Source organism: Carettochelys insculpta, chromosome 3 (assembly GCF_033958435.1).
Source record: "Carettochelys insculpta isolate YL-2023 chromosome 3, ASM3395843v1, whole genome shotgun sequence".
NCBI lineage: Eukaryota > Metazoa > Chordata > Testudines > Carettochelyidae > Carettochelys > Carettochelys insculpta.
Window position 1 is genome coordinate 22,005,060 of NC_134139.1, and position 16,314 is coordinate 22,021,373.

The following is a 16,314-nucleotide window of genomic DNA, read 5'->3' on the forward strand; positions in this document are numbered from 1 at the left end:
CTCATTTAGCAATAACCACATGCTTTGTTATCTCAAATTTCCCAGGTGTTACTCTTGTCTAATCTCCTATCAGTGGCACTGTGCGGGGGGCCACTCGAAGAGGAAGGAGGGGTTACTTACCATTAACTGTTCTTTGGGAATGTAACCTCTGCATAGAGACACTTTTTCTGCCCCCCTTCTCCTCTTCAGTCTCTAGTAATGAATTCCGAAATTAGGGGATACACTGAAGGGTGCTGAGCTAGTACAATCCTCTGTGAGGGAGATGGAGGGACTAGTTGCTCCAATAGACAGTGCTTGCTAGTAATGTTCCACAGCTCAGTGCCAGAGGCACCATATTGCACAAGTGTGTATGTGCAGAGGCCATGCTCTTAAGTGGTACCCCTTACTGGTGAATAACTCCTCTTTCATGTGGTTTGGGAATATGAAAACTGCTAAGTTAAATTTCTGTCATTATTTGTGGCTGAGACCTCCGGAGATGTCACTTCTGGCCCCATTTCAGCAGATCTCTACATTGCCCCTCTACCGGAGGGCTCTTTACACCCATGGAAGAGGGGGCAGTAGTTGTTTTGCAGACCAAGGAAGGTGGAACTCACTTAGTACACACTGCTCCTGATAGACTTCCATCCTCACATAAAATTAGGTGAAGCGAACATATTTTGACGTAACATTAATTTCTTTATATCCTTTAGTAGTACTTTATTTTAGTTAATTTCAAGCAAACATCTTCAGTACAAATTAACTGGGTTAGTTATTGATCATGATAAGTAATGTTGCAGGTATTATTCTAGATGGTGCTATTCTTTGTTGCCCATAACAGATAATTATGTACAATGATCTGACTAATGCCATAATTTCAGTGCTAATTTCGCAACATTATATTGCAAAATATTTTTCTCTTCTCTTTAGTCTGCTATGTCAAAGAACTGTGTTAAACTCCTGTGCGAAGATCCAGTTTTTGCAGAATATATTAAATGCATTCTAATGGATGAAAGGACCTTTCTTAACAACAATATTGTATACACATTCTTGACGCACTTTCTTTTAAAGGTATGCAATGTTTTAAGTGTTCCTATGTAATAGAAATGCAGTATTATACATCACGTTACTCTAGGATATTGCTTTGCAGGGTTGAAGTCTTTTCATAGCTTTGAACTAAATGTGTTCTCTTCCAGGTCCAGGGGCAGGTGTTTTCTGAAGCAAACTGTGCCAGTTTGATCAATACTCTGGTTACAAATCTAATAAATCAATATCAAAGTCTAGAGTCTGATTTCAGTAGCCAGCGAATTGAAATTTCTAAAGCAAGCTCTACCTTAAATGGGGTAAGACTTTTCAAAATTTGCTTTCTATGGCAGAACTTCAGCAGATTGTATCCAGTGTGAGGATTCCACTTACAGCAAGGGCAGGTCACATATGACCTGTGGGCTAGTGGGAACCTCAACTGGGCTGTCTGCCTGCCCCACACCTGCACACCACTCACAGTGGCTGGCTGTAGGAGTTATGTACTTCTCTGATCCCCTGCCACCAGTAAAATCTCACAGCTCCCATTGATTCTCCCTGCCGCTCAATCCCATACCCTGTACTCCATTCTGCACCTGAGCTCCATCCCAGACCCCACACTTCCTCCATTAATGGCATGGAAGAACAGGGCCCTTGACCATTTTCCAAATTCTTGGATTGGTCCCATATCAAAAATTATTGCCCACCCCTGGCTTGGAGCCATATCACCATGGATCAGTGAGTCTGAAACACAGTGGAACTTGAGTGCATCCTTTAGTTTATTTCTATACCTTACCCTCCCATCCTTGTCTCTTCAGGGGTCACTCTCACGAGAGTCTGCTACTTGATAAGGCCCAGCCTCTTCTTCTGGGGTCATAGAGGAAGCTCCTGTGTGTGTTCAGAGTGAAGGGATTGTATTCCCGTAACTTCCTATTCTGGAGGCAGGGTGGAGGGGAGGTTGGTCTCAAGCCTATTTTAGATCTAAGGCAGTTAAATATATACCTAAAGAAAATGAAATTCGGCATGGTCACTCTAGCATCTTACATCATCCTTAGATACCTGTGCCGGTGTCAGCTTAAAAGATACTTCTTTTCTTGTAGCAATTTACTAGAAATTTTCTCAGGTTCACTCAACAAACTCCATTACCAATTCACAGGACTGCCTCTCAGACTAATAGCAGCCCCTTACATTTTCACAAAATGCATGGCTGGGATAGTGGCATTCCTGTGAAAGTCAGGAGTTAGTGTATTTCCTTACCTGCATGACTAGCTCACAAGAAGGCTCAGCTTTTCTTCAGCATAGCCACTATTCGGTTCACTTCCAATGTGTTGGGCCTACTAATGAATACAAAGAAATCCATCCTGCCCCTTGTGCAAAGAACAAATTCATTGGCCGGGGATGGGGTAGGAGTCAGTCCTGGACTCTACAAAGGCCAGAGCAAAGGTTCCAAGCGATACAATTCATTTTCTAGATTTAAAGGTGCACCATGTCCTCACAGTTCAGAACTGTGCACATTTGTGGTACAGCTGGAAACTGCATTTCAGGCATTTGTGGAGTTGAATGGCTTCTGTGTACTCAGCAGCCCATCCTCATATTGATCTGGTGGTTCAAGTACCCCTTCAGGTCTCATCCTTTCTGAACTGGTAGATAAAGCCTACAAATGTTTGCTAGGGAGTTCTCTTTGCCCCCTCACAGATAGTTCTCACCCTAGTTAGAGGTGCACTGGATATAGGTTAGTATCTTAGATCTTCAGTCTTAGGGCCTTTGATCTTTCCAGGATCTGACCCATCTATTCAAAAATTTTTAATATTCCCGTTTTGTTAACTAACTTCCATTCAGAAAAAGTTCACCATCTATTGGAGTAATCAGTAATGAATAAAAAGTTTTGTTTGTTCACATTGTTGCAAGTGAAATTGGTTCTACAAAGGAAAAAAAATCCTTAATTTTATTTGTTGTTTTTTAAAAAAGAAATTCACAGAAAATAACTCAGTAACATCTCAGTCACCAGTGGGATTTACTGAAGATGACATAACAGAATAATGTAGACTGGCAAATGTATGTTGTGGTTTCTTATAATACCTCCACAACAATAAAATATTTGTGGTTTAGGAATTCACACTTAATGATCTGGAGACTAAATGTGGGACACCCTTTCGAACTTGCAGTGCACTGTTCACACGGGAAATCAGTGCATATTCAATTCCCAGTGCTTAGATTCTAGCAGCAGTATGAAATAGATGGGGATTGACAGAAACACTGAATTCTACATTTTGCTAATTCTCCCTCCTCACTGCCACACCGGCAGAAAGCAAAACTTCCAGAACTGCTTCTGGGTTTTCCATAGTCAGTTTTATTCTTTATTCAGACATATTGTGAAATACACTGGAATAAAGCACTAAGAAATTCTAACCAAGAGGGTTAATTCTGTTATGTACAACTTAATACTGTCAGTTCTTTTACATTAGGGTTTATTTTTTCTTAAGGACTTTGCTAATACAAGTGGGAAAGTTTTTGGGAAATTTCAGTGGCGTAAACGAAGTTTAAGAATCCATTTTGTTGGAAACAACAGGGTTCGGAACACTTGGGAGGGGCTTTACTTATTGCACAAATCAACCTATTTAAGTTGTACGTAGTCTGTGTAGGAATAATGCAAGTTTAATGTTTGAAGCATTTTAATAATCATCTTTGATCATAATTCTTCTAGGACCTTCGAGCTCTTGCTTTGTTGCTTTCAGTACACACCCCTAAGCAGCTGAATTCGGCCCTTATTCCAACTTTGCAAGAACTGCTAAACAAATGCAGGACATGTCAGCAACAGAGGAACTCCTTACAAGAGCAAGAAGCCAAAGAAAGAAAAACTAAAGGTTTGCCTTTTGTAGTCTTGGCATGATTTGCAACTTTCTCCTTTATCGCATATCCATGCTTTTGCTATATCCCATGTGTTCTTCCTCTGTATATCTCCAGCTCAATCTCTGCCACCAAGGTTCTGGGCCATACCATGGAATTCTATCAGTAAGACTACTACAACCACTTCCTCCTTGGTTTACCTGAGTCCTGCCATGCATCCCTGTAGATGATCAAAAATAACTTCTGCTAAAATCATTTTTTGCTCACTATTACTGTATCACCCCCCGTCCCCCATTTGCATCATAAAAAGAAAATCTTGCACTCACTTTCAGAACTGCATACTGCTTCTTGGTGTACAGCTTGTCCCATGCTTGATCATTCCCCCTCCTATGGGTCCACTGTCCTTGAGGCTTTCTCCCAAGTCACCCCCCCATGTTTAAAATAACATGTTATCTACACAACCTCCCTCCTCTTCTATAATGTTCTGTCAACACCCATTTCCTGGGGCTCACCTTCTTGTCCTGACTCCAATGCTTTGCCATAAAAAGGAGAAAAGCACAGTCCTAACTTGGACTGATTTGCATCGTGACGTGAGACAGACTAACACATGCTGACACAGTATGTATGTGATGCAGAAGATCATCTCATGAGGCGTGTATAAATCTCAGCTGCCAGGTTTCCCTTGTGTGATACTTCTCACTCTCATCTCTCCCTATTGTCATGTGTAAACTGTATTGTTAAAGTTCTCTGGTAGAAGATCCTGGTTTTATTAGCTGTACAGTATCAGCCATACAAGTAATTCTGTACACATAATATAATATTAGGCATTCTCAGTCCAAACCACACTGGGTGAAATCCTGGTTGTATTGAAATTAAAAGGGGTTTTGCCATTAATCTCAGTGGAACCAGGATCTCATCTTTGGACCAGAACAATTATACATGAGCTACGTCTACACTAGAGTTTTGTCAACAAAACCCCAGTTTCATCAACAGAACTCATGGAGCATCTGCACTAAAAATGCATTCTGGGGCCCTCTGTCAACAGACATTGCTTCTGGGTCACCAGGCAGCTGTCCTGTCTGCTGTGCTTCCAGTTGTCCATTCTGTTGACAGAGCCATCTGTAATACCTTCCAACTAACTTCTGTTGACAGACTGCTGTAATGTAGACACAGCCTTAGTGTAGAGGGGAAGACCTTGAACGAATCTGAACATATTAAAGAGAAAACAAAAAAGCAGTCATGTAGCACTTTGAAGACGAACAAAATAATTTATTAGGCGATGGGCTTTTGTGGGGCAAGCCCACTTCTCCAAATTTTTCCAGATCAGAATCAGGTCTGCCCCATGAAAGCTTATCACCTAATAAATTATTTTTAGTCTTAAAGTGCTGCAGAACTGCTTTTTGGTTTTGTGAAAATACAGACTAACTTGACTACTTCTCTGTGAGTTGTTTATTATTTGTACTGTGATAGACCCTAGGAGCCCTGGTCCTGGACCCCACTACTCGAGGCGCTGTACAAACATGGAACAGAAAGTCAGTCCTTGCTGTAAAGAACATGACCTGCTTAACATTAGAGCTTCAGGTTTGATGATTCCAGCCCCTAACGCAGCACCCAACAACCTAAGGAGGTGAAATTTTAAGCAGACAGTTAGTTTTCATATTTCACACAGTTACCTCTCCAATAAGGGAAGTCTCTGAGGAGATTTCTGGTTAGTGTTCTTTGTCTGCAAACAGAAGAGTTTTTGATAGTGACAACTCTGATATAAATGACCTCGAGACTTGAATGTAAATATAAAGCCAATCTGATAAATGTTGACTTCAGTGCAAACTCTGTTGGATTTACAGATGATGAAGGAGCTACTCCTGTGAAAAGGAGGCGGGTTAGCAGTGATGAGGAACACACTGTAGACAGCTGCATCAGTGATATGAAAACTGAACCAAGGGAAGCATTGACTCCAACAAGCACTTCAGATAATGAGACAAGGGACTCTTCAATCATTGATCCTGGCACGGAGCAAGATCCTCCTTCCCCTGAAAATAGCTCTGCTAAAGAGTACAGAATGGAAGTCCCATCTTCCTTCCCGGAAGACATCATGTTAACTAACAGGTCACAGCACACAGAAGAGCAGTCGGGCAATGGTAAATTTGAAGAGTGCAAGGAATTTAAAGATCTGCAGAGTTCCAAGGCTCCCAATGCAGCCGAGGAGGATTCAGAGTTCCCCTCCACATCAATTTCAGCCGTTTTATCTGACCTAGCAGATCTAAGAAGCTGCGATGGTCAATCCGTGTCATCCCAGGACCCAGAAACTAGTTTATCAATTAGTTGTGGCCATTCCAGAGGACTTTTTAGTCACATGCAGCAGCATGACATTTTAGACATCCTGTGTAGGACCATTGAGTCTACGATTCATGTGGTCACAAGGATATCTGGCAAAGGAAACCAAGCTGCTTCTTGACATTAGATGGAGCATGTCTGATTTTAAGTCTTTTTTTTCCTTCCTCAAAAAATGCTGTTTGTATAAGTTTTGCTTATTTCTGTTTTGTGCTTCAGTTTGTCCAGTGCTCTCTGCTTGAATGGCAAGATAGATTTACATGCTTAATTCTTGGTCAGGCAGAACTCCAGATTAAAACATTTTTGCATCTACCGTACTTTTCTTAAAGGGCAATCAGATAATGGATATGTTTTATGTAATTAAGAGTTCACTGTAGTGGCTTTCATTTAATATGGCTGTATGAGAACAGGGCCTCCTTGCCCTGTATGATGTAATTTAAACTTATGGCATTTTTACTGTGTATAATATGGTGTCTTCTGTGCCAGTTTTGTACCTTATAATAGAGGCAGAATGCCTCTGATCGCTGTGGTTCTTATTATCAAAATTAAGTTTACTTGTATACTAAACAACCACAAGAAATTTGATTCTGTAAAGAATCCTCTTTAGCTGTGGCCTGGCAGTATATATATGGTGCTTTATTTAACAGAATACCTGTGGAGGAAATAAAGCACACTTGATGTAAAATTAATTGTTTTATTTTTATTGACATGATCAATCGCTTTTCTGTGCACTTCATTAAACTGACTGTGATGACTTTTCATTTGTTTACATACGTTGCTTCAGTCCTCAGATTTCTCAGCAAAGACAAGAAGTGTGAAACAGGTGAAGAATAAGAAATGTTTCTCTCATGCATTCTAACTGTGTAAATCTCAGTTCTTGCCCATTGGTTTTGTCTACTTTGCAGTAACATTACAGTTGGACACAATCATTTAGAAATGCAAAAAGTTCAACTGAATCTTTTACCACTTTCCTCAGTATTGAATGGTCAGATAGGACATAAGCCTTTGTTCCTTTCTGGCCTCATCTTCTCCCCATCGTGCCACTTACAGTTCCTTTTTCTTCTGCTCGGTCTCCCACAATTCTGATATCAACAGGCTATTCCTCTCCATTCCAAAGTGTCACTAAGTCACTAAGCTGCAGCCACACCCCATTTTCCTGCTTGGCACCTGATCTTCTGTCTCCCTGACAGCAATCAAGTGGGGTTTGCTTTGCTCTCACCCTTAAGAGTCCTTATTTTTAGCAGTAATTTTTTTTTCAGGCTTCCACTGAAGCACCTCCCTGCCAAGCTGTCAGACACCATAAGCTGGACTGGTTGATTGTGCAGAGGCCTCGTTTAGTGGGAAGATGCTAGTGGTTGTGGTGGTTCACAATAGCCTAGCCATTTTAGCAGGTCAAAAAAGGGAGGTCTTCTTTATTTATGTTCACTTTCTATCTCTCCTGTTTACTGCTTGCTTGATACAGTATGTTTATCCGCTGTTTGATCAACTGGCATTGTCAGATAACTGGCATAACAGTGCAGCTTCCTTACTATTTTTCTTTGAGTCTTGGGGTGCTGCACAAGCCTACACCTCGCGCACCCCAGGCTCCTCACACTGTGCAGTGATGTTCCCCCCGCAAGCAGTTCCTCGTGGGGTGCAGTTGTGCCTACCACCCCACAACCGGTACCTAATGTCATGCAGCAATGTTTTCATCCATGTCCGCTGCCCTGCAACCGGCTCTTGCTATCCCCACCAGAAAGTAAACAGGGCAGCATTTGAGTGGGAGCTGGCACTGGGGGCTGGAGCTGAATATTGGGGAACTGTCTGCCTGTGCCTCTTCCCACCCACACCACCCCCAGTAGCTCTCATTTAACTGGAATATTTTGAATATCCAGCAATCTCCTGGTCCCACGGCTGCCAGATAGCAAAGAGTTCACTGTAATTTCCTCTCTGCTAGCAGCATCTGTCACAATTCTGGCCACCCTGGATAGATTCACCACATGGGTCAGCAATTTACTTGGATTGTTGCTGCACCAGTAGCGCTCAACAGACATAATTAATTGGCACTGAAGTTACTGCTACTAATTGCTGTGTTGAGTTTTTTACAGTTTCAGAATGATCTGGCCATAAACAAGAAAGGGGTATGACTAGCACAGGCTGTGCTGCAGCTTTGCACCTGCCCTGGAGACGGGAAGGAAATAATCGATATGTTATCAGAACTGCAGGAAATACAGGTAGCAGAAAGGAAATGCTCACGTACGAAATTTTCCTATTTCCGTCTGTGCCTTGAGGTCCATTCCTACCTCACTCTTCTACTTCATTCTCCTTTTAACCCGATATGATTCTGTCTTGTCAAACTTCATTATCTTGGGTGATTCAATTTCCATGTTAACAAATCTCCTGGTTCCTTGGTTCCTCTAATTTAACTGGCCCTTGCAGTCTCCCATTTTTGGACATAAGAACAGCCATACTGGGTCAATCCAAAGGTCCATCTAACCCAGTACCCTGTCTTCTGAGTGGCCAATGCCAGGTGTCCCAGGAGAATTAACAGAACAGGTAGTCATCAAATGATCCTTCCCATTACCAATTCCCAGTTTCTGACAGAGGCTTGCGACACCATTCCTACCACTGGCTAGTAGCCATTGATGGACCTATTCTCCATGAATTTAACTAGTTCTTTTTTCAACCCTGCTGAAGTCCTGGTCTTCACAACATCTTCTGGCAAAGAGTTCAGTAAGTTGACTCTCCATTGCATGAAGAAATGCTTCATTTTGTTTGTTTTAAAAGTGCTACCTGTTAATTGCATTCAGTGACACTTAGTTCTTGTATTATGGGAACAAGTAAATAACTTTTTCCTTATTCACTTTCTCAACACCAGTCATAATCTTATAGACCTTTATCATATCTCCCCTGCCCTTAGTCTCCTCTTTTCTAAGCTGAAAAGTCCCAGTCTTTTTTAATCTCTCCTCCTTTGGCATCCATTCAAAACCCTTAATGTTTGCTGCCCTTTTCTGAACTTTTTCCAAAGCCAAGATATCTTTTTTGAGATGCGGCAACTACAGCTGTACACACTATTCAAGATGTGGGTGTACCATGGATTTTTATAGAGACAATAAGATACTTTTTGTCTTATCCTGTAGCCCTTTTATAATGATTTCTAACAATCTATTTGCTTTTTTTAACTGCTGCTGCACACTGAGTGGATGATTTCAGAGACTATCCACCATGAGTCCAAGATCTCTCCCTTGAGTGGTAATAGCTAATTTAGTCCCCATCACTTTGCACCTATATTTAGGATTATATTTTCCAGTGTGCATTACTTTGCATTTATCATCATTAAAATTTGTCTGCCATTTTATTGTCCAGGCACCTAGTTTTGTGAGATTCTTTAAGCTCTTCACAGACTGCTCTGGAATGGTAGTTCAGTACCATCTTCGAATTTTGTCACTTCACTCTTTACCCAGATCATTTATGAATATGTTGAATAGGATAACTCCCAGTATAGACCCTGAGGGACACCACTTGTTACCCCTGTCCATTTTGAAAACTGGCCATTTACTCCTACCCTTTGTTTCCTTTCTTTTAACCAGTTATCAGTCCATAGGAGGACCTCTCCTTTTATCCCATGACCGCTTATTTAAGAGCCATTGGTGAGGAATCTTGTCAAAGGCTTTCTGGATATCTAACTATTCTCTATCCACTGGATCCCCTTGTCCACATGCTTGTTGGAACTCTATTAGTGAAGTATGATTTCCCTATGCAGAAACCATGTTGGCTTATCCCCCACAAATTAAAACATTTGTGTCTGACAATTCTGCTCTTTACTACAGTTTCAACTAATTTACCCAGAACTGATGTTAGACTTTCCAGTCTCTAATATCTAGGATCACCACTGGAGCCCTTTTTAAAAATGGGCATCACATTGGCTGTCTTCCTGTCATGTGGTACAGAAGATTTAAAGAATAGTTTACAAACCATAGGTATTAGTTCTGTGATTTGAGTTTTTTAGACCTCTTGGGTAAATGCCATTTGGTCCTGGTGTCTTATTACTGTTTAGAGGTGGTTTTGAAACAAATTGATAAACTAGTGACACCTCTATATGGGACAGTTCCTCAGATTTGTCACCTATAAAGAATGTCTCAGGTTTGGGAATCTCCCTAACGTCATCAGTTGTGAAGACCAATGCAGACAATTCATTTAGTTTCTCCACAATGACCTTATTGTCCTCAAGTGTTCTTTTAGCATCTCGATCATCCTGTGGTTCCTCTGGCTGTTTAACAGGGTTCCTGCTTCTGATGTATTTAAAAAATATATTTGCTATTATTTTTTGAGTTTTTGGCTAGCTGTTCTTCAAATTCCTTTGTGGCCTTCCTTAATTATATTTTTACACTTCATTTGACAGAATTTGTGATCCTTTCTTTCAGCCTTCCCTACCATGCCCCCCGCTTTGGCTGCCTATGCATGCAGGGCACAGGCACGAGATGCCTGTGACACTTACTGTGCATGCGTGGCCAGCCGGTCCCTCAGTTCTTCTCCAGTCACCGCCAGCTTTGGTTGCAAGCAACTGTCCCTCCCTCAGTCACCTGAGAAAAAAGAAAAGAAACCAAAGGCGAAACTAGTATTTTAAACAAGGAACAAGCAGAAAATGAGGGCAAGCCACAGAGGCAATTTTTTCCTAAGTGCCTCCAGCCGTTTTCAAGGGCTCCGCTCCATAGCACAGCCAGTCTAGTCAGTTTCACTCATGCCTGGCTCATCTGCTTTTAAAAAGTGCTCTGCTTGTGGCCTTTCCATTTCAATTTCTGATGGTGTCTGGGTCAGCACCACAACACAGAAAGCTGCCCACATGGTAGAAAACTGACTGAACGCTTCAGGACAGTGAGGAAGCAACAGCTGCTGGTCTGGCAGATGGAGCAGGTTCTCACACCAACGGACTGCAACAACTCCCCACTGTAGGCATAGCCCACACAGGTGGGGTTGAGCTCTCTGACAAACCCTGGAGCTAAGAGCAGGTCTCACCCCTCTGCAGGGTCTGTCTCACTGGCAGTGAAACTGACCTGCTCCAAACACTGCATGGCTGCCATCCCTCAGTTGAAGGGGGCAGCCTCAAGTGCTTCACCAACAAGATGACAGGAGGGCTCGCCCCTCCTCCCACAAGACAGCTGGGCTTTTTGACACAGTCACCCTCTCAGCATCGCACAGCAAGCTGGAAAAGAAAAAGAAAAAGCTGACTTCTGCAAGCAATACACTGGTGCCAGTGACTGCTAATACTGATAAACTGGCACTGGCGAAGTGCGCAAAAGCGGCTACGGCTGCTGGCTGAGTGGATTGCCAACTCCTCCCAAGCCCTGTGTAGTTGTAGGATTCTTTGTAGATGCTTCTGGAACTTTTTGATTTTTTTTCAGATAAGGTTGTTAACCCTAAGCCAAACCATTTTACCTCAGAGAGAGGTGATCCAAATTTGTCTGGTCTCTACCCTTTGACCTGTTCAGGTTTGGTGACCCTTCCAGCAGCTGTTGCTCCCACTGGCATAGCTCTCCAGGTCCTTGAGAAACACCAGCCACCTCAAACAGATACCTGAGGTACATCCTTCATATCAAATGGCAAGACTTTGTCACAAACAAGGAGCTTTGGAACAGAGCAGAGCAAGAACCACTTGATGTTCAAATCAGGAGAAGAAAGTGGGGATGACTAGGCCACGCTCTTAAGAAAACCGCATAGTCTGTCAAGCTCTTAAATGGAACCCACAAGGAAAACGCAGAAGAGGAAGACCTTGGACAATGTGGAGCAGATCTGCTAAGACTGAAGAACAACAACAGGGGCACTCCTGGAGTCAGCTAGAAGTTTTGTCCCAAGACAGAGTGAAGTGGAGGAGACTTGTAGATGACCTATGCCGCATTCAAGAGTACAAGGGTTTAAGTAATAAGAAGCAGCGTGCTCTATTTTCCTCATTAGGATTTAATTTCCACTTTGTAATTGATGCCTTTTTATCTTTCTTTCATTCACCTGGTTGTTAAGCCACCATGGCACTTCTTTGCTTCCCTCTTACTGGCCGTGTCTCCACTAGCCCCAAACTTCGAAATGGCCACGCAAATGGCCATTTCAAAGTTTACTAATGAAGCGCTGAAATGCATATTCAGCGGTTCATTAGCATGCGGGCGGCTGCAGCACTTCGAAATTGACGCGGCTCGCTGCTGCACGGCTTGTCCCAACGGGGCTCCTTTTTGACAGGACCCCGCCTGCTTCAAAGTCCCCTTATTCCCATGAGCTGATGGGAATAAGGGGACTTCGACGTAGGCGGGGTCCTTTCGAAAAGGAGCCCGGTCAGGACGAGCCGCCAGGCACATCAATTTCGAAGTGCTGCGGCCGCCCGCATGCTAATGAAGTGCTGAATATGCATTTCAGCGCTTCATTAATAAACTTCGAAATGGCCATTTGCGTGGCCATTTCGAAGTTTGGGGCTAGTGTAGACGTAGCCACTGTGTTTTTAAATTTGGGGCATACATTTAAGTTGAGCTTCTAGTATGGTGTTTTTGAAAAGTTTCCATGTGGCTTGCAGCAATTTTACTTTTGGCATGGTGCCTTTTAATTTCTGTTTAATTCATTTTTGTGTAGGTCCCCTTTCTGAAATTAAATGCCACAGTAATGGGCTGCTGTGGAGTTTTTCCCGCTACAAGGATGTAAAATTTAATTATATTGTGGTCACTATTTCCAAATAGCCCAGTTATAGTCCCCTTTTGGACCAGATCCTGCACACCACTTACGACCAAATAAAAATTCTCTCTCCCCTTGTCGGTTCCAGAAACAACTACTCCAAGAAGCAGTTGTTCAAACTTTATCTCTGCCTCTCATCGTGAAGTGTACCCAGTCAATATGGGGCTACTTGAAGTACCCCATTATTTTTATTGCCTCTCTAATGGCCCTTAGAATTTCACTTCCCTAAGTTGTCATCTCATTTGCTTTCTTGGCTTGGGTCTTACAAACACTATTGTCTTTCAAATCTGTCTACTTCAGTTCCCTCTTTTTGACCACAAGTTACTGTCTGTCATTAGCACTCCCCTGCCCTCAATCACATCAGCTCAGAGCTGTAAAACGATTTAGGCTTTGAGACATGCTGTATTGCAATGCCTAGCATTTATACCCCTAGAAAATTCATAACAGTGAGCCAAACCAAGTGCCTAGGCTCTGTGCACAGGGAGGTGTCTCAGGCTGCTTCTCAATACACACAAGCTGGTCAGTGAGCATTTCAATGGAGTGGGCCATTCTGTTAAACACCTGAGACTGTGACCTACAACAAAGAGACTTTAAAAACAGGTTACAGAGAGGTAACCGAGTTAGTCTGTATCTTCAAACACAACAAGAAGTTCTGTGGCACCTTACAGATGTTTTGGAGCCTAAGCTTTCGTGGACAAAGACCTGCTTTGTCAGATGCATGAATGGGAGGAAGGGTTTGAGAGGAGCATTTAAAAGAGGGAGGGGGTCTTGGTAAAGGGGAGGGCCAGAGCTGACAAGGTCCATTCAGTCAGGGTGGATATGGCCCATGACTGGCAGTTAATGTGGAGTTCTGAACCGCAGGAGGGGGAGAAATCAAATGAGTTCAGTCAAGAGGGCTGCAGCCTCTTGTCGGTTGCTAATGTGGTGGTGTGACCTTCAAAGGCTGAGAAACTGCTTTTGTAATGAGCTGACCACTCCCACTCTCTGGTCAATCCCTCATTGATGGAGTCAAATTTGCAAATGAATTGCAGATCTGAAATCTCTTTCCATTTTTTTTTTAATTTTTTTGGTGTAGGACTGCTACTTCTAAATCTGTTACTGGGTGTTCATGGAGATTGCAGTGTTCTCCTAAAGGTTTTTTTTTTTGTATGTTACTGATCCTGCTATCTGATTTAATGGCCATTTATTCTTTCACGGAGAGAGACAGTCCAATCTCAATTGCAGTGGTACATTACTGGCACATGATTGCATATAGTATATTAGATGTGCAGGTGAAAGAGACCCTGATAGTGTGGTTGATGTTGGTGCCTGTGATGATACTGCTGGTGTAGATATGTGAGCAGAGGTGGCAGCCAGCTGTTGCAGGGATTGGTTCGAGGTTTAGCATTACTGTGGTGTGTTCTATAGTTGCTGGTGAGAATTTGTTTAAAGTTACATAGGCTGTGTCTACACTACAAAAAGAACTTCAAAAAGCAACTTTGAAGCTCAGAGTCCACGCACACGCCCACTCTCTCTCTCCCCCGCCCCCAAAGTTAAATGGCAAAGTAGGGCATTATGCCATTCCCAGGAATGGAGTAAAGACTTGGAAGTGTGTAGACTTGGTGGCTACCTCAAACTAGTGTCCAACTTCAAAGTTAGCTCCTTAGTATAGACACACCCATGGGGAGATTTGTGAATGAGGCTTCATAATCAAATTCAAACACTTGGTATAACAAAGACAACTACTATCTCACGCATTACAAGGCCTGCTCCCCTTCCTTTTATGTTCACAATGATCTTAGGCAAGATACTCAACATCCCTCCCATCCCTCTCCCCTTCAGTTCATGTATTTGTCAGCTTGTATTGCAATTTTTTGGCCCTCACTGCTATATAACTGTGTCTGTACTGGAACTTATTAGCTCTGAAGTGGGTCTGTCCCACTCAAGCTCATCATCTAATAAATCATTTTGTTAAAATGCTGCATGTCAGCTGTTTTGTAAGAGGGCTTCAGTTACACTCTCCCCTTCTTGTTTGCTGAAAATCTCCAGCAGTGAATTTTTAGGCCTAAATTCTTATGGCATTTTCACTAAATGGGTTCTGGTTTTGCTTCCTTATAACTCAGAATGCCTTTTGTTTGTTTAGGCTGCCTCTAGTTAGGAAAACCTTGAGCAAGTGGCAGTGCAGTGCAGCTCTGCCAACCCAGATCCACAACCATATTCAGGTGCTAATATCCCAGGGGTTTCAGTGGCACTTGAAGCACCTTTTGGCTTTCATAAACCATTCAGTAGTTACTCAAGCTGCTTGAGGACATGTTAGAGCAGGCCTGGGTTCCCTCCAGTTTGCAAAACACCTTGTACATAGCACATGGAAATCATTAGTACCTGCTCCTGATGCCATGGTTCTGCTTGAACAGGGCCTAAGAAGAAAATGTTTTCCTTTGGGCTTTAGTCAGTCAAGCCACTGAAAGGTTAGCCTCTCAATTGAATTAATAAATCCTAGAAACATTAGTGCAGGTCCTTGTTTATGTAAATGAAAAATGTAGGTTAGTCAGTGTATCTTGTGATGGCATTCAATACATCCCTCAGGTTAGCATTGTGTTTGAAAAGCACCACTCAAGAGTTCCAAGTGCTTAGGCACTGTTACATCTGTACATTATTACTCTTGTTCTTTCAGTGCCATTGATGTGCAGCCTGGTAGGCAAGTGGTAGAGGGAAAAAATGGTTACTCATGTCACAACTGTTGGATTAATGTACATCTCAGAACCAGCAGGAAGTACTAAGTGGCTGAGTAAGGAAGGAAGAGGCTGGAAATGAAGGTACACACCACATAACCGGTACAGGAACATAGCCTACTACTTTACCTGATCAGCTCTAAAAGCCCTTATTGCAGTGCTTTCCAAGACAATTATGGACATAGGGTCTTCCTTGCTGCTAAGCACTAATTCAAATACATCAGAATTAGGCTTTAGGGTATCTTAATCACAGGCAAACTTATTCTGCAGTACACATCATTTGCCAACTTCTTGCCAGCTGGATTTTTGAGGCAATATGAAAAAATTCATATTACTAGGCAGTGTCTTCTCTTAAAATTAGTTTGTAAAAGTTTCTGGTTTTTAATGTCCTAGGTCTTTCTGTGTTTGTTTTAGTGCTCTCACTGGACACACTAAACAACTTCATTCTATTTTACATAAAATGGCTAAACAAATAACATCCATGCCACCACAAGCACTCTGTTAAACCTGAGCTTAAAAAGAGGGGTGGAAGGTTCTTTTTAATCGGTCAGTGTTGGATCTGGCTTTTTTTTTTTTTTTTTTAAACACACCCCATTCCATTTGAGAATGAATGTTACCTGTAACTAAATCACAGAGCCCAATAAATATAGCGTTTTTATCACACTGCTGCTGTAGTTCTTTGTCCTCCGGCCAGCTCTACTGATGCCAACAAGCTACTCTGTTTATCTCTGCAATCTCA

General features: G+C 42.4%; 2 protein-coding genes across 6 annotated transcripts in view; one reads left to right on the forward strand and one right to left on the reverse strand.

Moving 5' to 3' along the window:
• Nucleotides 1–7,835, forward strand: part of USP34 (ubiquitin specific peptidase 34) — a 344,835-nt gene extending 337,000 nt beyond the window's left edge. For all 4 annotated transcript variants that reach the window (XM_074989455.1, XM_074989457.1, XM_074989456.1 and 1 more), the window contains 4 exons: nt 907–1,047; nt 1,173–1,319; nt 3,701–3,860; nt 5,688–7,835. In XM_074989455.1, the coding sequence (XP_074845556.1) occupies nt 907–1,047; nt 1,173–1,319; nt 3,701–3,860; nt 5,688–6,298 (1,059 nt within the window). In that variant the 3' untranslated portion in view covers nt 6,299–7,835. The remainder of the gene's footprint in view (nt 1–906; nt 1,048–1,172; nt 1,320–3,700; nt 3,861–5,687) is intronic.
• The window catches only part of LOC142010892 (activator of 90 kDa heat shock protein ATPase homolog 2-like), a 35,662-nt gene continuing 23,218 nt past the window's right edge, over nt 3,871–16,314 (reverse strand). Inside the window, exons 11-12 of one of the 2 annotated variants that reach the window (XM_074989461.1) lie at nt 10,652–10,736; nt 3,871–5,566 (exon numbers count right to left, since the gene is read on the reverse strand). The gene's annotated coding sequence lies outside the window, so the exon portion shown is untranslated. Of the gene's footprint in view, nt 5,567–8,021; nt 10,737–16,314 lie in introns of those variants that run through there. The other variant, XM_074989460.1, reaches the window with a different exon arrangement.